The 25,666-nt window shown below is 33.6% G+C and overlaps 1 protein-coding gene across 1 annotated transcript in view; it reads right to left on the reverse strand.

The window, feature by feature from the left end:
- Positions 1 to 1,155: 1,155 nt before the first annotated feature.
- LOC133193749 (UPF0415 protein C7orf25 homolog) overlaps positions 1,156 to 25,666 on the reverse strand; it is a 71,621-nt gene continuing 47,110 nt past the window's right edge. The window contains exons 3-8 of the mRNA XM_061329683.1: positions 15,672 to 15,906; positions 7,663 to 7,781; positions 6,871 to 7,423; positions 3,481 to 3,665; positions 1,503 to 1,583; positions 1,156 to 1,362 (exon numbers count right to left, since the gene is read on the reverse strand). Of these exons, the coding sequence (XP_061185667.1) occupies positions 1,273 to 1,362; positions 1,503 to 1,583; positions 3,481 to 3,665; positions 6,871 to 7,423; positions 7,663 to 7,781; positions 15,672 to 15,906 (1,263 nt within the window). The 3' untranslated portion in view covers positions 1,156 to 1,272. The remainder of the gene's footprint in view (positions 1,363 to 1,502; positions 1,584 to 3,480; positions 3,666 to 6,870; positions 7,424 to 7,662; positions 7,782 to 15,671; positions 15,907 to 25,666) is intronic.

Here is a 25,666-nt window from a genome sequence, read left to right on the forward strand (position 1 = left end):
TTTAAACAAACTTGAATCTACACTTCCTGAGGATGCACCCATAAAAAAAAAACCAATCATGGCTTTGCTATTCTTGAGAAATAGATTTTCACAAATTTTTCCTATGTATTTTATGTAAAACTTTGATCACCCATTGTGGCTCCACCTTACCCCTGGGGGTCATGATTGGAACAAACTTGAACCTGCACTACTTGAGGATGCTTCCATGTAAATATGACCAATCATGGCTTTGTTGTTCTTGTAAAAGAGATCTTTACAGATTTTTCCTATGTATTCTTATTTAAAACTTGGATCGCCCATTGTGGCTCCACCCTACCCCCGGGGGTCATGATTGGAACAAACTTGAATCTACACTACCTGAGGATGCTTCCATATAAATATGATTAATCATGGCTTTGCTGTTCTTGAGAAGAAGATTTTTATAGAGTTTTCCTGTATATTCCTATGTTAAACATTGATCGCCCATTGTGGCCCCACCCTACCCCCGGGGGTCATGATTTGAACAAACTTGAATCTACACTATCTGAGGATGCTTCCATATAAATATGACCAATCATGGCTTTGCTGTTCTTAAGAAGAAGATTTTTAAAGAATTTTCCTACATATTCCTATGTAAAACTTTGATCGCCCATTGTGGCCCCACCCTACCCCCGGGGGTCATGATTTGAACAAACTTGAATCTACACTACCTGAGGATGCTTCCATATAAGTTTCATATTTTCAAGCACAGTGGTTCTTGAGAAGAAGATTTTTAAATGATGCCATTAATTTTTCATAAATTCATGATTAACTCCCCTTGGAAGAAGGCATGGCCCTTCATTTGAACAAACTTGAACCCCCTTCACCCAAAGATACTCTGTGCCAAGTTTGGTTGAAATTGGCCCAGTAGTTCTGGAGAAGAAGATGAAATTGTGAAAAGTTTACAACGACAACAACGCCGACGACAACGACGACAGACAACGGACAAATTTTGATCAGAAAAGCTCACTTGAGCCTTCGGCTCAGGTGAGCTAAAACGTTCTATGATGTTAGGATCCACTTCATGAAATTGCTGAGTTATATCAAGTTTTGAGAGAATGTTCCATACTCTGCACTGTTTTAAGCAGATACATGTATATTACCATGTATACTTTGATCTAAACATCAAAACCAGAATATTTCATACTCTTATATGTATTTTCTAAACTCTGCAATTACACATCTGTTCATGACAAGATTTTAGGACAATTATTGTCTACATCACAGATCAATAGAGATATCAGAGTCCACCGTTCATTCACTAGAGGGTAAAGGGACAGCACTCTTCTCTTTTTCTTCAGTTAAGGCCCTTGATGGATGTAAATGCACTGCATATGACACACCCTTCAAAAACAATAGATAATCTCACCCAAAGTGATTTTGCCAGCAAAGACACCTTGCCACAAAAAAAGGTATATATTAATTGATAGAAAGATCATATATGGAATCCTATACTTTTAGAGTTATCTCTCTTAGACCATTACCTGATGCTGTGCAGCTCTCACAAAGCTAGAGTTCGCCGTTACTGTCACTGCTTGGAGTTTATCACCTGTCCCGAATATCACCTACAACACAAGTGGCATTTGTATATCTTCCAAAGAAAAAAAGTAACTTAGACTGTAAACAAATTTTTATTCAATGATCGGTACATGAACCACAGAGAATATGAATCTACTCAGTAATCTGTCCTCATTTTTCACCACTGTAAATCATAAACACCAAATCCTAAACATTAGCAGTCATGAAGAAAGTTTTTGTGGCCCAGAATTTCATGGTGAGATTCACCTTAATTTGAATTTTGTGGATTTCTTTACATTAGCTTGACAGAGAGACAGTTTCTACATCTGGCTTTCTCTTACAACTGATGGAATCACTGTCATCCAGGCAGGAACACTAATACTATTAGGTGTTCACTTAAATCTTACCAGCTGTAGAAAATTTAATTATCTTGGATTAAACATCACAACCTAATTATACAAGTGTGATTGAAATTCAGTAACTCAGACATGTCAAATACCAATGGTAGGGGTGCATATGGTCTGAATGACATTATAAATTCGAAATTGAGAATCAAATTTAATTTTCCATCAAATTTTACAGATATTAAACTTCAAATGTACTGGTATGTACATGTATAATATAATCATGCATTATGGTAAAAGATAAGGCTGGCCTATACATGTAGGTATCAGGTGGGAATTTTGCATTGCAATAAACTGTGATATTTTTAACTGTATTGTGATTTGCATTGCAATATTTTCAATAACAGTTAAGATGACCTGCATTTATAAGCAGAATGTACAAAACTATGATAAAAACATTGTAACAAGAAATTTCTTATTGATTTAACTACAATTTTGCACTGAAATGCAACCGAACTGTTTGGCATGATTGAAAACATTTCTGACATATTTTAAATTTCATATTTTACTTTAGAAATCCCTAGTCCACGCATTTTTGCCAGTATATCTGTACTTAAAAAACATATTGCAATACAATATTTTTAGTCAATGAACCAGGATACACTGGAATATTATATTATTGTGCATCCCTAGTGAAAGACTTAAGGAATCACATGGGAATTAAGACTGAATATGTCTTTCCTTATATGACAATACTAACAAAAATTGGCATTCAATTTTGGTTCTCATGAACATGGTCACATATGATCAGACTTTCTTGCATAAGGAAAGCAAACCACAGAGACAACTGGAAGGTCTAGACTGTCATGTCAAATGACATCATACATACATGTACGTTATGTTGCATCTATAGCAAAGTCTAAATAATTTTTTTTCTTTTTAACGCAAATAAAAATTAAATAAAAATATGTATAAGAAATAAAATATTTTTTAGAGTTTCACTGCGATATGAAATTGTTATAGGATTTGTTTCTGTGACCGGGACTTCATGTCATATCCCAGTAAAACTCTAAAAATGATATCTTGCTGAAATGAATCACTTCCATTTATAGTGCTACTACTACGTCTTTGAAACAGTTCACCAAATCATCATGATTCTGTAACATATACTGGTAAAAGTGAAGCATATATACATGTATGCTAATGAGATCAGATATATTGGTTCATTATTTATCATAGGCGTCGGAACCGGGGGGGGGCTAGGGGGGCTTAGCCCCCCAACTTTTTTGCAAAGATAGACATAATATAGGCATTGAAAATTGGAGCTTACCTTTTTTCGTTGGTTTAGCCCCCCCCCCCCCCCCCCCCCCACTTTCAATTAGCCCCCCCACTTTCAATTTGCTTCCGACGCCTATGTTTATAATCACTGAATGTTAAATAAATTTACAAACTGTAGATTATGATTCACAATATTTGGAGCATTAATTCAAGTCATTGTCTTAGTGACATAATAAAATGACCTAAACTCCATTAATGTTATAGTATTTTTAGTTTTGAAAACCAATAACCATTTTAGACCTTACACCCCCTGTGCACTAACCTTTGACCTTTCTTTGATTTTAAGTGAATATGGCATCTGTGTTGTTCTGTCTGACGGATCGTCGTCCACAATGGTGACGCGAGAGAGTAGTTCTTTGGCACGTTCCTTTTCCTTTTGACCACCTAAAGTGTCCAGAATTGACTGAAAATCTTCCAGTGCTGTCCTACACACGTACATTGTCTTTCCTGGAAATACATAATTACAATTTGACACTGGTACCTAATATATCAGAGCTATAAACTTGACGTGGCTAACTGATAATTTTAAATCAGAAAATTTCTCTGTTTTTGTTCCGATTTCAAATCTGTTTTTATGCACAATACTCATACATATTCATGAACAGAACATATATCATTTAAAGGGGGCAAAAAAATGATACTATATTCCTTTTTGTCAAAAACCCTTGTTGTTTAATATCTGCAGTGTTTTTTCCTCTGTTAGAATGTACAAGTCTAAGAAACTTACATGATGTCAACCTGTAGTGAATCCTATCAAAATGTTCGAAAATTGAAAAATATACATGTACTAGGAGTATACAGGTTGCAAAACAATAATACTTGGCTGATCGTTTTCAATCTTAATTTAATATAAGATGCTTTAAAACAAAGCATCTTATGCAAAGTTTTAGCAATTGCAGAAAAGCAAAACAACAGGTTCAGTCATTAAAACATGCAGATTTCCTAGCCTTTTACTTTTATCATAATTTACCATAAAAGAAACAATAAAGACTCTAAAGCAGAGAGTATAATGATGTGCTGCCCTTTCAAACTGACATCATTAATGTACATGTAGTTTGAAACCTCAAAGACACGGCAAATATTGGGCCAAGTTTCTGCATGTACGACCATTCAGTTAGGCATAAAATGGTACTTAACTGAACATAACTCACATCAGACAGTTCTTGGAGTATAAGATGTTATTTCACTTCCTGGTTTACTCTGAAATGGATGCAAGCTATTGGACTTAACTATATGTTATCTGAAGGTCACTTAACAATGTAGGAGAATCAATGAAACTCTGAGAAAGTGAGAATGATGTTTCTCAGAATTGAAGGCTTTTCTGAAGACATGTTCAAATACTGTCTATGGACCAAAAAAACTCTATACATATGCATACATGTTTTCTTTGTTCTGTTATGTAGAACAGCATTCTTTTCTGTCTCTCTGTCAATAGGAAGCATAAGCAAGATGGTTGATAACCACACTAAAGCTTGAAAAATGCCAGCTTCTTTTCCTCTCAAATTTTGAAAGGATTTTTTTCTCTCTCAAGGACACAATATTGATCTCTACTGAAAAGTGAAGAAATTTTACAGATGATCACCATCACAGAGCTAAAGCAATTATAGAGAGCCTTCCAAGGTAATCTTATTTCATCCCTCGATAAAAGTTGGGGTTTTTTTTTTGTTTTTTTGGTTTTTTTTTTAAACATGCATTGCATATATCTCATTTTCCATGTACAGTTACTACACACTTTACAATTTCATGATTTTTTTTAACTTCATCACAAGCACTAGTGTTAAATTCTATTTCTGATTAATGAAGATTTTTTTTTTATTTATATACATTTAACCACTTTTTACAGATTTTAGATATCAATGTATTCAAGAAAAATGAAAGTGTCAAAAAAAAAAAAAGCAGTAGAACTTAGCCAACAATTACTGTAAATAAACATTCCAAACTTTAAAGCAGGCATTAAAGTCCTCAGAACAATTCATTTTCAAAACAATGTTGTGTTGTGTTTTGATACTGTTTTACATCATGATTTATTTACAAATTGAATCACTAACACAAAACTGCCTATTTATTCCTCAAACAAGATATCATCACCATCATTAAGAAAAGGCCTGTGTTATAAAATGGAATTACATTGATTATAAACTCAAATGATACTATACCTTTGATTTTTTTATTTGGCTTAAGTATCACTCTAAGGTCCTTACGATGTGATAATATTTACGTAAGGTAAATATTAAACACCTCTACATGATAAAGTAAAGACACTTGGTAACAATTTCTGGTACAATTATAATGATTATCAGAAATCAACACAGCACAACTAACTTATGTTGACAGCAAGAACCCCTTAATTGAACATTAATAAATACCTAGTACGACCAGGATTATAAGTAATTATGATAGACTAAGTGAAGAAAATGGCTGTAAATCTATATCTGGAGTCAGCATTCAAGTAATTCTGGGTAAGAAGTGTAAATATTAGCTCCATCATATTTGTACAGTAAAACTTGTCTAATCAGGTGTTGTGTATTCTGAAATCTTGTCTATTTATTACAAAGTAAACTTTAAGTCTGTTTTCTATAAATAAATTCGAATGTTGTCTAATCGGATCAATATTTATGGAAGAAATGGTTTCCAAAAGAGCCTCATCTTATCACCAAAACCTCTGACCAAAGGGGCCAAGAATTTCACAATTACGGTAGAGGCACCAATGCTCATCATAACCATGCACTTTGTTTGCCTATGACCCAGGTACAAACGTAAAATGCTTTGAATCCTTATAATTGTGGCCTCATCCTGGCCTAGGAGACCTTGACTTGAACACTTTTAAATGGACACTATATGGTGGCACATTTTGTTTTCTTTGACCTGACTGAAGCCCTGTTGCAATTGTTATTACCCATATGAAGAAACTTTGTTATTACAATCTAAATCTGCTACTTCCTATTTCTGTCCCATCTTAATTATAAAGCTGCTGTGATCATCCAGAAGAACAAGTTTGTGTCTACACTACTTGGGAATTCATAATAGTACAACTGTCATCATTCAGTTAATTAGAGGGAAAATATTCCAAGATATTCACCTACATCATGATGAGTAAAACTCTGATCCCCTACTGTAACCTCCCCTTTACCCCTGGGGCTATTATTTGGAAAAACAATCCCCTATTGTGCATCATATAATTCTAGCCTTACGATAAAATCACTGTGTGTGTACTTGAAAAAGCAGGCTTTATATTTTATCAGCTATTTGGCACAGAACAAGGATAGGCTGATTCTTGAATATTGTTTATAAATCAGTGGTGAATAAAATACATGGTGTCACCATCCATACTCAAGTAAATTTTGAATACACCAATTTATGTACATTTGTACAGGTACACTTTAAAACAGATTTGTATGTACACTAAATGCGGATGCTTGCATATGTTTGACAATTTGTAGCCTTCAAGAAATAGGTTCGAGCCCTGCCCTGTCATACCTCTCTATATGTATTTACCTTCACATCCTTATTGATAAGCATATGAGAGATTGACCATGGGTTTCTGACGATGCCTGGTGTGGATCGAGGCTAAATTTTAATAAATGTTCAAAAACCAACTTGGACTGAGAAAATTCTCTGCAGAAAATAAGAGAGGTTGAACAATATTATTTACCTTGCAGAAATGTCCTTAGTTTTGGTAAGACTGGCTCCTGTCTTTCTTCTGTAGCTTGTTGAGCCAGAATTTTCTCTGGAAACTCAAACTGGCAGCCTCCATGAGTTACAGAGGACACCAGCGTAATCAAAGTTGTGATATCCAGGTTGACTTTTTCAGAATCATTACCCTTTGCGCAGTGTGTTAAACAATCAAACCTTGGCAAACACGATATTAAAGAGTCTATTAAATTCATTTCAGAAAATAAAGTGTCATTCTTGGAAAGTCTAGAGGTACTTGTGGTAATATCACAGTTCAAATCAGCTGAAGGTCCTATTGAAAATCTGTCTCCTTCAAATCTTCCTTCAGTGTGTGAGGAAAAGTCATCTTGATTTACATCTGAATCATCATCGCCACTGATATCGTTATCAGGACAGGGTTCATCTTCACTGTCTTCATCTGAAGAAAGACACGCCATGTTGATCTGGTTGGCTGTTCCTTCATCAACAGGTACCCTGTCACCTGACACAGAAACCCCCAACTTCTCCAGGCAAGCTGCCATTTGTATCGTCACCTGAAAGTAGACAAAATATGATTGCAAAACTCATCATCCCATTCTAAAACCTTTTTTTTTTTTTAAAAAAATAAAAGATTGGTGAAGATGTTCAAGGAATGAAGAAATTAGAACTCCAAGCAGAACCAAATGCATCAGGCTGATACCCATTTCCATTGATCTTATGAGGTTGTGATAAAAAAATTTAACATTTGAATTGAAAGAAAGAGTTCTGTTAAAACATAAGGGACAAGACATACCTGATTATAAAAAGCAAAGTGGACTTTGGGTTTCTGGAAGTTGACTGGATGGTGAGCAGCACAGCGTAGATAATCCTTGGCTTGTCTGACCAGATCTCTCTCTCCAAACTGTCCTCTTCCTGTCATACAAAAATAACCAATCATACTTTTTTTTATGACAGGTTTTCCTCATCAAATTATTCTCTTCTTATAACCCCCCCCCCCCCCACACACACACAAGTTTCATTGAAAATAATATATTAAAGAACAATTTTGGCAAGCCTAGGTTTTGTGGGGATGGTAGTGGACCCAAAGCCCTCGGATTCCAAGATGATAAAAGAAAAAAATGTTACATAATGATTAATTTTTTTATTTTATTTATTAATACTCAGATGATTTTTAAAAACTCTATAATTGAATGGTTGAATTTGATCAAACTAAATGGGAAACTGAGTAAGTTATACATTCTCCAAAATAACTTAATTAATTTCAACCATTTAACTTTGAAACTTCCCGTAATAATTATATATTAAGAACTCAGTCTCAAAATTATAAATCAATTCATATGAATTAGGTTAAATAATATGGTAAATACATTAAACAGGTGGAAAATAATTTAGCAGTACATTGTTTCTGGAAATATAGCCATCCTGACTCTGAGCTTGATCTGATGTAAAAGCTAAAGATAATGAGCACTGATCTGATGCAACCTCATAATTTGATAATTCCAGTATCATAATACATAGAGGATATTTTATGTTTTGTTTTTGGATATGGAATTTACTGCTCAAGTGGGACAGGATTTTTTTATATTTTCACAAGTGCGAAGCACGAGTGAAAATATCAAAAAATCCTGTCCCACTCGAGATGTAAATTCCATATCCAAAAACAAAACATTGAACATTTTCTTTGATTTTCCTTTCGCCTCTGTCTTAACACAATGTTTTAGGCTGTGATGTCATAGTTGAGCGGTTGAGACATCATAGCTTATCAACTGCTGGGTTGAAAACATTGTAACATGGATTTTAGTAATATATTTGGGAGGAAATTTACAGTTTTAGTCTCTATCAAAATGGTTTAGTTACTATCTCCATTTTATGACAGGCCAGAAATCATTTTTACTTCACCAGTATATGGTGACATCTCTATATCAGTGAAAAATTCATGAATGGGAAGAGAAACAACAATCAATCAATCAATCAGAATTCCTTTTTTACCTGACCTCTGACCTAGAAACTTGATTCAGGGTCACTGCACATTCTTTGCCCACATACACTCTCTAGGTGAAGCTCTAGTCCAAGGAACAACAGGACAGAGAATATGCTCCACACAAAGATTTCACACAAAGACACATTTTGACCATGGCTTTTGATATTTTTTACTTTGGTTCAATGTCATTGCACTCCCTTTATGACCCATAAGCACTCTATGGGCGAAGTTTGAACTTAATTTGGGCAAGTGGAAATAAATATTCTCTAGACAAAGTACTGATATTTAACTGATTAGTTCTCACTCAAGTCTTTGATTTGGGGATAAAATACAGTCCTTCTCTAATCAATTACAACTACATCAGTCCTAGAGTTACTGTGTTCTTACTGTGTTTTTATTATTATGGAATAAAGTCCACAGTTTTATGTTCTGTACTTTACGAAGATCAGTGACAAAAGGAAAATCCCAATCAAGTTCCATTTCCTGTGTTAATTATCATCTTGTTAATGTTCCAACTGTACTAATTCTGTACTGAGTGTTCTATTGCCCAACATACATATAAACGAGAGATCGATAACCCCCCAGAAAAATCCTACGATTTACACTTTTCCTCCTGATTGATTGGATTTGGTGTCCTTTACATCATTTTACAGAAATAATGTTCACTCCTTTAAAGGTTGAACATTGACTTTACATGTTGTGTTAAAAAAAATTCAATCTATACAATCATTATTTGACACTTTCCTTTTTTATGCCCCTGGTCCACCATGAAATGAGGCATATCAAGTGTTGTCCCTTTTTTGTCCATCGATCATTCCATCATTTCTCTGGAGTTTCTTTGGCCATGCTTATTATAAGATAACAAGTTTATGTTTGGTATATATCTCTTTAATTCATCATTGCTGCAGTTCAAAAACCTCGTAAGTTGAAAAATGTGTAAAATGTGGGGTTTTTTCCATTTTAGAATAATTAAATTTTGGTTGTAATGCATCACTTGATTGGATAAAAAAATTAGTTAAAATATATTGTATAACCTATGCTGCCTACATATCACAATGACTTAATTATGTCAAAAACGTATCAATCCGCTGAGCCTTCACATTACATTTAAATTATGTACAATTTGAAGACAATTTTGAAGAATAAATTGTCTTATTTTCAACACTTAATGATGGAAAATTAAATTATAAGGAATAAATTTACTAGTTACCCAAGTTATACTGGTATAACCTGTGTCAGAACAGTCCACGCTTTTTTATAAAGCGTAAACTGCCCCAACCCAGGTTTTACAGTATGACTTGGGTAGCTATTAAAATCATTCCTTATATAAATAACTGAGGATATAAGAACTCTAAAAAAAATCATACCTCTACCCCAGCCATAAGTCTAGAAATTAAGCTTGTGACAAAACCAGTCATATAATAATTGGTTACATGTTCTTTTCCCAAAATGTAAAAAATACTATACACAAACAATCGAAACATGTGGACGAAGATCATTTAAAATATAGGTAAAGCATATTTTATGAAATAAAATATATAATGATGTATTTAAAATGCTTCTTTTGATGATTTAATGATAAAAACAAAGTATCAAAATGCATGATTGTGGAAATTAAGTTTTATTCCATGCCCTGTACATTCATGTATTTTGACTTCCAGTCTTCTTAAATGATTGAAAAAAAATCATATCTTTGAAAAGTTCAAAAATAATAAATTTTATTGCTGTTATTATGTCTCATAAAGCCCCGAAGGATCAAAAATCAAAGTATATTTCACTAGCATTCGTTATTCCAGAACATAAGAATTACACTTTGTACTGGAATGCCAGGATGAGAATATGACAAACTTATGAATATTGATTTTGACAGAGGAAATTCAGATAATGGTGCTGCTTCTTGAATGACGGGAAATGCCAAATGATGTGACATCCCATAAAATATCGACTGTAGGCCAGGATTCATTTTTACTAAATCAGACATTTATGAATTTAGAATCACTACTTAATTTGTCATCAAAATGCCAAAGGCAAATCACTTGATCATTATTCCCCAACTCATGGTTGAACTTCTAAGATGAAAATTGTCAGAAAATCAGAAATCAATTCTGATCAAATTTAGGCTAAATAGCCTTAATTATCTGTAGGATCGGTGTCACTCTGATGGGGATGATTAGTTTGAAATCAGAAAGACCATGTGTCAAGCCTGATGCATGAGTTTGTAAACATGCAGCACTTCATAATTAATTAAAGAAACACTTTTTTTTTCAGATATGGTGTTACAGAATGACTTATATTGTACAAGTTGTTAAAATATCGGGCTTCGGTCAAATTAATCTTTGATTTTTTAAAACCAATATCAGATGATCGTAACAAATGATTTATATAAATACTACACTATAATCATGATGAGCAGACAATATCACTGTCACAGCAAATTACTATTCTTTATTTGTGTGTATGTGTTAAATTAAAAAAACGCATCCACAAGGGAAAAAACCCTCAAGTTTGATGCCCATTTTCTTAGATTACTCTATGTTATAATCCCTGTTTAACGTGATATACCACCATCATTTTCCGTCTTTAACTGAGTTTGATTTCCAAATTTTGCAACTGTCAGGGGTGCTTTCCATAAGATTAAGTTTTAGTCCGTTCCTCCCAGGATTTGCAGAAAGATGACTTCAAAAACAAATTCACTAATAGAATATTTGACATTGTGTGATGTGGTCTCAAATAGAAACTTAATATTAAAATAAGAAATGTATTAAAAGTAATCAGATATGAACTTTGAAATGGCTCTGACATTAGAAATGTATAAAAATTGTGTACTTTTTTTATCCTTTAAAAAGTCCTGGAGATTTCTTTGTAAATATCAGATTCATTTGTTTGCTTTTTTTTTTCTTTTCCAGCATAATTTTGTCATGAGTAGTTTTAATCCACACAATGTAATTAAAGTGTTCAAATAAAAACAATTTCAAGAGTGAAAATTATTAAAAGCTATGATAAGGAACTGAGTTAACAGGGAAGAAGTCTGTGTTCTTTTCTTTTTATCATTCATTCATGCACTTAAAACATTAGCAGAATATGATTCCCTTTTTTAAGCAACTACCTGTCATATATGACCATTTCAGAATTTCTCTAAGTCGCTTAATACTGGTTTGACTTTATTATTAACAAGAGGCCCAAGGGCCTTATAGGTCACCTGAGTATCATGTAACAACTTGCCACAATTAAATTGGGTTCATTTTTTAAACCAGAGGCCATGAAATTCACAATTTTGAAAGAGGCACACTTGCTCATCATAACTTTACATTTAGTTTGCTTACTTAATACCCAGAAGCAGAGCAGAGGATTATCAAAGAATTAATGCATTTTCACTATGTAATCATTAGAGCCTTGCCCTAACACCAGAGCCCCTGACCCAGGGACCATAAAATTCACAATTTTGGAAGAGGCACTCTTACTCATGATAACTATACTCTTAGTTCATCAGCTTAATACCCAGGAGAAAAGGAGATTTTCAAAGAATTATTGCATTTTTTACTATGTAATAATTAGAGCCCCGTCCTAACACCAGAACCCCTTACCCAGGGGCCATGAAATTCGCAATATAGGAAGAGGCACCCTTACTTATCATCACTATGCATTCAGTTTGTTTGCTAAAAACCCTGGATCAAAGAAGATTTTTAAAGAAATAATGCATTTTCACTATATATTTAACAGAGCCCCCCCCCCCCCCCCCCCAACACCAAAACCCCTGACCCAAGATTGTCAAAGAATTATTGTATTTTATTATGTAATCATTCAAGCTCTGCCCTAACACCAGATCCCCTGACCCAGGGGCCATGAAATTCACAATATAGGAAGAGGCACCCTTACTCATCATAACTATGCATTCAGTTTGTTTGCCCTGGATCAGAGAAGATTTTTAATTTTCACTATATATTCAATAGAGCCAAGCTGTAACACCAGAACCCCTTACCCTGGGGCCAAGAAATTCAAAATTTTGGAAGAGGCACCTTTCATCATCATAATATGCATTTAGTTTGTTTGCTTAATATCCAGGAACAAAGAAGAAGCTTTTCAAAGAAATAATGCATTATCACTATTTCAACAGAAATTTCACAATTTAATTAGAGGGCTCAATGCTTATTACAATCATGCCAACAATTTGCCTGCTTGATGTCCAGGAGTAAAGAAGATGATTTTTAAAGATTGCATTAATTTTGATGGTTTTAGCCCCATCTCTCGGGCCCCAGCGGGGAAGGGGTCATGAATTTCATAATTTTTACTCCCATTCACCCATAGATGCTATATGCCAAATTTGATTAAAATTGGTTCAGTGGTTCCAGAGAAGAAGCTGAAAATGTTCAAATGTTAACGGACGACATGCGCCAACGGACAAAAACAGATAGCAGTAGGTCACCTGAGTAAACTCAGTTGACCTAATAAAATGAAAATGTGTTTTCAACTTTGATAAACCTGTTCCAGAATAGCTTTGCATCTTATTGAATTCAAGATATCAATTAATTTTATATATATCCTTATTCACACAAAATGTTCCTCACAGATACTCTCTAAATACTTTTGCATTCAAGTTTTCAAGTGACTGTATCATCTATACTGTATATGCTTTTCCTATAAACTTTGCGTTTTCTTCAGTAATGATAAATGCCCTTTAGGCCTACACTGGTTTGCTTCATTAAATTGCTTCAGAAATGAAATTGACAATGACATTTACTGAAACATCAGACATATATTTGCAGGAATAATATTTTCTTTCCATCACCGATTGTCCTCTATTGAACCATCTATAAGCTCCAAGATGAACTGGTCCATTTGCAGCTAATGGTATTGATGGCATCATTAGTAAATCAAAAATATCCTAGTGTGTGAGATAATTTACTGGGTTCTCTCAGACCAGTGACACTTTATCTAAGTCTCACACATTTTTCTAGAGTCGATGGACTGTAATGGTGCAAACACATAAGCTGAATTGTTGTTTTGATCACATTAAAGCTGACTGTTGTTAATGCATACGCCATGACTGACATAAAAACACCCCATTAAGAATACCCAGTAGAACTATCATTCTATATATTTACATCTTTATATATGCAAAAAGACCATGAGATTTAATTTGCATACATTTTTAGAAAGACATAGCTGGATTGCGTTTAAAACTGTATGAATTGCCCACAGTACTGTATTCATCAAAAATTCTCTCTCCATTGAGAATTTGTTTAATGTGGGGGGGGGGGGGGGGGAGAAGGGGAGTGGACAAATTTGCCTGAGCATCTGTTGAAAAAGGACATACAGAACTACAGTAAAACTCATTAAGTACAAACACAGATACAGTGAATTTACGGATAAAGTGAATTTTTTGGAATCCCCAGCAAAATTTTTAATAATTCCTTGTAAAATTTCACAGCTATAAAGAACATGGATATAGCAAATTTATAGATATAGCTTACTGATTGTGTGTCCCCTAAAGATTAAAAATAATGAAATTTATGGGGGGGGGGGGGGTTTATAACGAATTTTCAAAGATCTCAATTTTTAGAATATTGAACTGATGATATTTCTGTAAGAATTTATATTTGAAATTCATTTCAAATATAAACTTGTGTATACTTTAGCGAATTCTTTGTCTGGATATTACGAATTACGGATACAGCAAAGTAAATTTACAGGTCCCAGGGACTTCGCTACAACCGAGTTTTACTGTTCATATGTAAGATCCAGAATTAACAATGAACCCTATGAGAATGCCTCTAGAAAAAATACACACTTTATCCAAATTTTGTTTTAGTGAATTTGTGTCCATCAAATGAATGAATGAGTCATGATAGCTGTACATGTAACCAAGTAATATGCAACATTTTTGAAACACAATCAATTTACAGAAGCTTGAAGATAATCTCTATTTTTTTTCTTTTTCTTTTCTTTTTGCTTAAAATTCTGTAAACTTAGTTCTTCTATCATATATAATAACATGTTCTGATTTTTTTTTTTTTTCATTTTTATTTATTTTTTTTAAAGGGGGTGGGGGGGTTATGAATTTGTTCCTTACAATCATTATTTCTTCAAAAATAAAAGGCAGAAAAATTGCAAATGTATACGTCATATTATTTTTGCAAACTAAGGTTTTACCATCAAGTTTTGTTTCTCTGATTGAATGGTAATAATTGTCTCCTTCACAGAAGGAAAATTCAAGAGTCTGAGAAAGTATCTCACAGGGACTATAGTCTGTCCCATGATACCATAATCACTTTTTTGCATAACATCTCAAGATACATAAAAATCCCTCAGCCAGACACTTCTTCATATATAACAGGTTTGATAAGTGAAGTATTTTTTTCCAAAGCTATATAAAATTCTGCTTTAAAATGATCTCAAATTCAGTTAATGTATTGACACAGCAGCCAATTCAAAGTCTAATGGGATTTAACATTAGGAAAATGGCCGCCACTTTGAAAAGGAATCCATCATAACTCATGATTTTACGTGACAGAAATTGGCAAAATTAATACAGTAACCATAAATTTCCATAGACATTGAAAAGTCATTCCATCAGACTTTTGATTAAGTAACTTGATATAACTTTTAATTGTGCATGGATCCAATCTGACTAAAATTGGTTTAAAAAAGATAAGTAAGGCATTTGTTTATAGTGATATTCTCTTTTTTTAAAAAAAATGAGATGGAAGTGCTCATGTCATTCACTCAGCAATTATTACACTATGTACATGATGTAATAAGCAAAAGTATCAGCCTCTAACAAAAACCCAATGTTTACAGGCAAAATGTGTCATTCTACATACCTGCCCAAATCAAGTGCAATGCCTGTGCTTTCCTTGCTATGACCTTGACCCATGTATGACCTTGATTTGCTACAACATCCACCACGAGGTTTTCTGTCCGTCCAGTCATAGAAAAGGGGCAGAGGATCTGGACCACACCAGGGGCATTGTATGCTGCATGTAAACATCCAGCAAAGTGGCTCAAGTTGCTGCTCTTTAAATGATTTCCACAAACCAGTGTAGGAATCTTTCTTAGCTGTGAAAAACAAATGTATAAAATCTTTTAATCTGTTGGAAAGAAAACAATATATGGAAGGCATAAAAGACAATATGTTCAATATACATGTATAAGTTATTGTAATGTGATTTAAGATTTTTCATTTCTGTTAACATATCTATCCAATTAACGTCAACTCCCAAAAATTCATTATTTAATGCTGCGCATGAACATGACTTGTAAATAGGCATACACCATATTATTTTTCATATTTCCTACATCAGCACTGGGGTATATAAACCCTTCCTGTTTGTTACACCTGATTGTTTTTACCTTGTCACTGCTGCGTCAGTAGTGCATGTACATCTTACATTGTCATTTTTGTTTATATTTTATTTCACTGAACATTTCACTTTGTAACATTAACCTTTGCAATTAAAATCAAATGTAATTGGTAACTTTTTTCCTTACATGGCAGAGGCACACAGAAGTCATTTTTGTCATGCTCAAGTCTATCACAATGACAATGAAGGAGACATCATTTCAGATTGAGTCTGTGAAGCAAATCAATGAACTCTGAACAAAGCTGAGGCTTATATAGGGGGCTAGAGAATGATAGTCTTGAGAAGACAAATATGGCAGACAAAAATAACTCTCTTCCTTTTATGAATCGTGTTCAGCTTTAAGGCATCTTTTGAGATCAAACCTACACAACATTAAAATCTTATTCAACAGAGTGTATAAGATTATATTTGTTATATACTATTGAATAAAACTTAACTCATCCTATACTTTAATGCTGCATATAATGAACATTGACATTTTAATTGTTCACTTTGTCAATTGTTTTGTAATCACATCATCCTTTCCAAATGTTGGAATGTTAGGAGTGATATCATTGAATTGATCAACAGATGATTTAATTATTCCCAAAAAATTCATGAATTTTATTATATAATTTATTAAAACTTTTGAACTTTTGGATTGGCCTCTAAGCATACATGTAAGCAGCCAATGAAATTAAATTAAATGACAAGTAAACAGGAAACGCGATAATTAAAACACTGTAACTAAGATTCATGATTTCCAAATGATTGTGAAATATAAATTTCTATCTATAGTGTGTATTGAAGATTTAATCTAAATGCAACTAAGGTAAACTTAGCAATGCTTCCCAAATCCCTGAACACTATATAAAAGCCAATCCTAGGTGTTGATATTTTTTTATGAAAACGATCAATAATTCTGACTGGTACCATTAGAGATCAGTATCTCAAAACATAAAAAATACAAGATAAACTGGTAAAACAGGAAGTCTTAATTAGGAATACATGTATAATTAACATTTAGAACTTATCCCTCAAATCATACTCTTGTCAATTAACAGCCACTTTTGCAGTCTATAGGAACATCAGCTTTATCTCAGACATTTCTTGTATTCATATCAGACAGTTATGGAAGCATATATATCCTAGAATCTTCAATATCATCAATAACATAAATTTTATAACATCAATTCTATTAGCTATACAGCAGTTAGATGTATTTTATCAAGGGCACTTATCTAATCATTGATATATCAAATGAAAAAAAATATTTAGCATATTTTTACAAGAAAAATCTCATCACACTGGGATGAAGTAAACATCAGGCCAGTGGGCCACATTGCTCACCTGAGCACTTTGGCTAGAGAAAAGCAGAAATTGATTCAGGCTGAAAAGTTGAAATACATGAGGTCGGAAGGGGGGGGGGGGGGTAACAAACTTGAATTTATACAACTGAAGATGTCTCCATATTTCTTTGACTAATCATGACTTCAGATTTTTTCCCTATATATTTGTATTAAAAGTATAATCTATTGTGGCCCCATCCTACATGTATCTCCAAGGGTTATGATTTGAACAAACTTGAATCTATACTACCTTAGGATACTTCTATTTTAATTAATGAACAATTATGGCTTTGCTGTTCTTAAGAAAAAAAAAATTAAAGGTATTTCTTACATGTTCTTTTGTATAACTTTGATCCCCTGTTGTGGCCTTCGTAACCCTACCCAAGAGACCCCGAGTCATTATCTGAACAAATTTAGATCTAAGCTATCTCAGGGAGCTAATTTATGTGTGTATATATATATATATATATATATATATATATATATATATATATATATATATATATATATATATATATATATATATATATATGACTTATCATGGTTTTGCTGTACTTGAGAAAAAGATTTTTTCAGATTTTTCCTAATATATATTCCTTATGTACATTAAGTTTGTCATTTTATGAATGGCCCCACCCTACCCCAGGGATCATGATTTGAACAAAGCTTACACCTAATTAGTTTCATCTTTTCTGGCCCAATGGTTCTTGAGAAGAAGATCTTTAATAGATGCCATTAAATTTTCACTAATTTTTAATTATCTCCCCATGAAAGAGGGCATGGCCCTTCATGTAAACAAACTTGAATCCCTATCACCTAAGGATGCTTTGTGGCAAGTCTGGTTAGTTCTGGAGAAATATGTAAAGTTTATAGACACATGACAGACAGACGGACACTAGACACTTCTTGATCAGAAAAGCTAACTTTAGCCATTTGTTCAGGTAAGCTAAAAATAGCTATTAGGAGCTCTTCCAAATTGATAAAAAATATTGATCTTGTTGATGCAACATCATGTACAGTCATATATCAAACTATTAAATATCTGAAGTTGTATAACATTTCTATTCTGACAAATTAAAAACTACGGGAAAAAAAGCAATGGCAACATGACACATACATGTACTTAGATCTAAAGGGATCCATTCTTGTCTGTGTCCCTCTGCTTTGGTTCTCCGATTTCAGAGAAAATCAAATAATTGATTGATATTATAACATTGTATCTAGAAATTTTTTTAATGTTACTTGTCTTACAGATATATGTTGTACAGTGGTAACGGGAAGGCAGATTTAATTCTCCTATCAAGATTTGACCGATATATATGAGAATCAAAGTACTGATATGGTACTAAAAGACAGGTGAAATTTATAAAGTTCATGATTTTATAAAGTTCATGATTGTTGTGGATATTTCATATGGTTATGATAATGTAACTTTGAAAATATCACATTTTAAAATTAAAATAAAATTAAAAAATAAACATTGAAAGCAAAACATTATATTCAGCTCTGTATCAGGTTTATAACTTAGAGATCTTTATTCATAAGTTAGAGACCTTATAGCATTGTCGAAATTTTACAATTCTAATAGGTTGAATTTAATACTATGACTGTCACAGTTTCTGCATGTAATTTGTATAGTCACATTTAATAAATTTCAAAAGATTAAAATTTTTAAAATGCTTCACCAAAATCTTTTATTTGACCGTGTAGTAAATTTAATCTTCAAATTGCTTTCTTTTGTTTGATAAAGTTATAATTATGTCCTTTAACCAAATCAGTTTCTGCACTCTTTTCTTTAGCATAGATCTGAGGTGCAGTACCTCGGCATCTGTTGGAGGCCTCGAATGACAGTAAAAAAGTATGTGGGGTCAACGTGTGACCCCGTATAAAAATAATTTATGGATTTTATATCTTTTACATCTATACAAGGGCCTCAATTACAGTCATATTTTTTCATACAGAACTGTATTTGGCATATATCCATATTACATAACAATATATTACGTCAGTATAGAGCATCATAATTCATTCAAACAGAATACAGGTTTGTGATTTTTATTAAGCAAAAATATTTATAAAACTACAGAGATATTTTACATTTTCACTCAGAAGTGTACATGGAAAAATAAATATCACCAATCAAGAGAGTAAAATGATAATATTTATAATAATGTTTTTATGCCCCCGTATCAAAGATTCGGGGGTATGTAGTTTCTACCCTGTCCGTCCATATGTCTGTTTGTCTGTTTATCTGTTTGTCTGCAAAAACTTTAACATTGCCCATAACTTTTGATTGGTTGAAGTCTATAATGGCTTTCATATTTCATAAGTGTATTTCTTGTGACAATTAAGACCTTTCTTTGGGTACCATCATATTTGACCTTTTGACCTTGACCTTGGAGTTTGACCCAGTTTTACAAAATTTTACCCAACTTTAACCTTGGCCATAACTTTTGAACAGTTGGTGCTAGGACTTTCATACTTCACATGTGTAATCTTTGTGACAAGTCCTTCTTTTTAATACCAACATCTTTGACCCTTTGACCTTGACCTATGAGTTTGACCTACATTTGAAAAACTCTAACATTGGCCATAACTTTTGAACAGCTGGTACTACGGCTTTCACACTTCACATATGTAATCCTTGTGACAAAACCTTACTTGGAATACCAACAACTTTGACCTTTTGACCTTGGAGTTCGACCTGCTTTTGACAAACTTTAAACTTGGCCATATCTTTTGAACAGTTGGTGCTAGCTAGGGCTTTTATATTCCACATGTGTATTTCTTGTGAGAAGGTCTTCCCTTGGGCACCATTAATTTTGACCATTTGACCTTGAACTTGATATTTGACCTACCTTTGAAAATTTTTGACCTTTTCCATATCTTTTAAATGGTTGCTGCTAAGGCTTTCATATTTCACAGGTATATTCCTCGGGACAAGAACTTACTTTGGGTACCAACATATTTGATTTGCATTTGAGAAAGTTTAACCTTCGCTATAAGTTGCCATACGGGGGCATCAGTGTTTCACAAACACATCTTGTTTTCTAAATTAAACTCCCAAGAGTCATTTCAGAAAATATTTTTAGCACAAATAAATAAGTATTTATACAGTCAAAGTACTTTAATATTTCTATTGGAAACACCTCATTCAACTAATTACATCTTTACGTGATTCGTAATCCGAGTTTTATTTGTTAAAGTGCAATATACCAGCTGATATAAACATGTTCTCTCACTCATAAATCTTTAGATTAGCTCTGATTGCATCACATTAACTTGCATCTATCATCATAATCACTCACTTTTAACGCAATCTTTGTCAACTTCCTTGTGTCCTAAACATCTTATTGTATTACATTATTCATCACCAGAATTATGACATTTCGACTTGACCATTATGTATTAGAGAGCGCATTTGTTCCTGTTGCTAAAGAATATATTTTACATCCTGACTTTTGAGTCAGCATGATGTGTTTATCAAATTAACCAGCATAACTGCTTCCTCAAGACAGATAACAATGGTACATAAAGATGTGATTTATTACGCAAACGAAAATCTCTAGTACATTTTTAAAAAAAAACATATTTCTTGTACATTTAATTTGCAACACTTCAACAATTTAATTACAGATCTAATCACACAGGAAATGTTGAAAAAACATTGTTGATTTTTTTTCCTTATACAAATCATCAAACATTTTTCATGACAAATGCATGCATAAGTTGCGGTTTCCAGCTGTGTTTAAAATAGACAATGTACCTGAAGGAATTCAAGTTTATTAATTATTATCTGGTGCATCAACAGAATGTTGCAATGATATTTTTTTTTCAAATTCAAATCAATGTTTTATTCATATCTGGTATATTCATTACAGAAATACACACAATATTAATACCATATTGTCATTAATTAGCATGAAAGACTCTTCCCAAAGGACATTAAACCGCAATTGTGTCATACAGGATTCTAAACTGCTTCTTCATTCGTAATTTCATCCAAATTTTAGTTAATTTTTTTTACATCAAAGTCAATTCCATTGAAATGTAAGTTGTACTGAATGTAATAGAATCTAATATATATATATATATATATACAGGTAACTCTTGATGGCTCGAACTTCGATCTCTCGAAGTTCTTGATCGCTCGAAGTGAGTCTCCGGTCCCGAATTTTTCCCCTATATAACTAAGCAAATTTACTCTTGATTTCTCGAACTCTTGATCTCTCGAAACCCTTGATCCCTCGAAGTCAAAATTCAGTCCCGCTATGCATATTCTATTAGATTTTACCCTCGATAGCTCGAAGTGGCTATGTGTATACAAGGTTATATAATTGGCACCTTTACCTGGACATTTAAATGGCCCCAGGCAGAAGACGCGGGTCTCGAGGAACGGGATGTTTATTCAGGTGACACTTATGCTGCAAGGTGATAATTGATTTATAATTAATCATTTTTGCCTATATGCTATTAAAATAATTATCATCGACTGTCTTACGATGATTCAGAGACGGAATGTCTGTGAAAAGTAGTAATTGATTACAAGACGAAACACTAATTTAATTTTTATTTCGAGTCAGTGTCAAAGTTAAACGAAATATGAAAAAGCATTAACAGTCTCAATGTCAATATGATGACTATTGTTGGACAAATACTTACAGAACTCCGTTCAATGATCATGTTAATATGGATTTATAGTCAATGCTACATGTATGTATGCGACGCGGTAAAATGTCGTTTTCATGTAACGAATGCGTAGTATGATGTCCATATTACAAAGAATAAATAAATATACATGAAATGATTTACATATTTTGCTTTACTCAGTTTAATGAAATATTCATCTAAATTACGAAAAAATATCGTTGTTTTATATAAACCACGTGTAAAAGGCACTGCATGAAAATCATTACATCCGGTAAGACTAATTTTAAAACCTGTCAACAAACCCGGAAAATTCCGGACTCTTGAAAACTCGAACTCTTGATCTCTCGAAGTTTTTCCTCGGTCCCGCGGACTTCGAGGTATCGAGAGTTACCTGTATATATATATATATATATATATATATATATATATATATATATATATATATATATATATATATATATATATATATAAATATAAGCACTAAAAATGACCAACGACACGAACAATACTAATTGTCAAATTTTCGAGACGTACATGGCAGAGGCCCATAGACAACTCTCAGACGAACGTTTCTATAAGAAACTGGACTCTGACCCTACTAAAGAATTCTCCACTGCCATCACCAAAACTCTTGACGAAATGTTTGAGAAAAACGAGATTGGTATCAAAGTCTATGAGACACTCAATTCTATTGACTGTAGACCAGGACAATCTTATCTGCTTCCTAAGATACACAAAGAAGGTATGCCAGGTCGCCCTATAGTTAGCGCAATTGGACACCCCACGGAGAAAATTTCTGAATACATTGTTTTACATCTCCGTGCACACATAGAGACTTTGCCATCCTATCTCAAGGACACCACGGACTACATTAACAAGAGGCCCTCTACTGGCCTTCCAGATCATACCCTTCTCGTGACTATGGACGTCACATCTTTGTACACCAATATTCCGCACAATGAGGGTATCGAAGCCTGGCCTGTAGAGAAGTCTGGGATAGTAGATCCATACCAATTCCTTCTACCGAGTCCCTCGCCAAGCTCCTTGAACATGTTCTCAAGTATAACAACTTCATGTTTAATGGAGAACATTACCTGCAGGTTAATGGCACTGCTATGGGTACGAAAATGGTACCATCTTATGCCAATATTTTCATGGGCAGACTTGAACGCAGCTTGCTACTTCAAGCACCATTTAGGCCCCTTAGCTGGTTGTGTTTCATTGACGATATAGAGATGAAGTGGGTGGAATGTCGCGAGAGCCTCGAGGCATTCATTTCGTTCGCCAACACCTTTCATCAGTCTATCAAATTTACAGTAGACGTATCTAATTCGAAAAACATATTCCAAGATACATCTACCCTGACTGATGGTGAAATCGAGTTCAGTCTCCACACGAAACCCACAGATTCCCATCTGTATCTTATGCCAACTAGCTGTCATCCCCCACACACATTTAAGGGTGTGCCTAAGGGTCTAGCCACCAGAATTCGGCGCATCTGTTCATCCCCTGCCTTATATCAGGAACAAAGCGGTCTCCTCAAGTCCCACTTATGCAAGAGAGGCTACAATGCCCGCACCGTACAAACTGCTATTGATGAGAAGGCAGGACATGACAGGCAAAACCTATTACGCTACAAGGAAAAAGACAATAGCGGCAGGGTCCCTCTGGTAACTACATACCATCCCGTCCCTAAGAACCTCAGCGGTATCCTTCAAAAGAACCTGCCAATTCTCCACTCAAATAAACGAATGGCAAAGGTCTTTAAGGAGCCCCCATTGGCTGCATACAGACGCCCGAGGAACCTAAAGGACATGGTAGTAAGAACCAGATTGGACAATCCATTACCTAGCGGGGGCTTAAAACTTGCTCTGACAGAAGATGTCTTCTCTGTAAGCACAGCTCTGACACAGACAGCTTTAACAGCCCCGTTACAGGCCGCAGCTACAAAATACTAGGTAATTTGTCCTGTCAAACAGACAACTGCATTTATCTCATCAGTTGCAAAGTTGCTCCAAACAGTATGTTGGTGAAACAGGAGATCTCCGCAGGAGAGTCAATAATCACTGTTCTACCATTAGGACAAAAAAACTCAATGAACCCATTGGGGAACATTTCAACCTTGAAGGTCACAAATGGGAGGACATGACAGTAGTGGTTATTGACCATAATCCAAGATGGACAGACGCTCAGAGAAAAGGCAAGGAAAAGTTTTGGATGCACAGGCTGAAGTCTTTCCGCCCTAATGGTATTAACAAACTTAATGACTTCACCAGGATGAACGTGAACTAGACCCAATCCCGGATTGTAACAAACAAGTTCATTCTCTCTATATACTATAAACTTTACTGTTAATTCGCATTAGCAATTCTGGAACAACCTACCCAAATACTTACAGCTTACATTTTTGTTTATTTTTTTTATCAGATTTCCAAATTTATAATATATATATACAAATTCATATTTTAAAATTGCCCTTCCATATTATCTTTAATTTCTTTTTATCATGTATAGTTACGCTATTTTGAGAGAATAAGATAATGTACGACTTACTGCTTGGTCGTAATTAATTAGAGATAATTAATTCGTTCAATTATGTAAATCGCACTTTACCAGAGTACACCCGATAGACCGGACGCAATTCATAGCGCTCCGGATTTCTTTGTTCACAACTGTTTATAAACTTCAAATGAAACATGTAATACTGTAAATATTTAGTGTTTGGTAGTTTAGTAGTAGTGCTAGTTGTTTCTGTTTCTCTATTTCCTTTGTTTTTATGACTTCTTAACTTTTTTCTTTGTCCTGAAGAAGGGACAGATCGTCCCGAAAATTTGACAATAAGTATTGTTCATGTCGTTGGTCATTTTTAGTGCTTCACATAAATTTCCATCCGTGACCTTGTATCTACTTAGTAGATCCGACACTAATTAGGATATACAGTGTTGTTGGTTTTTAGTGCTTTATATATATATATATATATATATATATATATATATATATATATATATATATATATATATTATATATATATACATTCATTCAAAATCTAAGAATGTGCCATTATCTGATTTAATTACTGTAAATTTCCAATTAACATATGGGAGCAACAAATTAAATTCACATTAACAGCTTTAGTTTAGGCTTCAATTTGTTGAATTAGCATATATATTATATTTAACTCACTCACAGTACAGTGCATTATAATTTTAACCCAATTATTTTCTGGAACAAGACCAGGATTCAGTTCAAATCTAAGTCTCAGAAAACAGGTTAATTCTCAATTAACAGAACAACCTACCATATGTTCTCAAAATTATAGGAGAACTCCCTACAGTGTATTCTCAATTAACAGGACAATCAACAGTTTATTCTCAATAAACAGTACATCCTATAGTATATTCTCAAATAACAGAACCTACAGTATATTTTCAAATAACAGAAAAACCTATAGTATAATTTCTCAAATAACAGAACAAC

Source organism: Saccostrea echinata, unplaced genomic scaffold (genome assembly GCF_033153115.1).
Source record: "Saccostrea echinata isolate AGI-Se365-2 ecotype Australia unplaced genomic scaffold, CSIRO_AGI_Sech_v1 ptg000028l, whole genome shotgun sequence".
Classification (NCBI taxonomy): domain Eukaryota; kingdom Metazoa; phylum Mollusca; class Bivalvia; order Ostreida; family Ostreidae; genus Saccostrea; species Saccostrea echinata.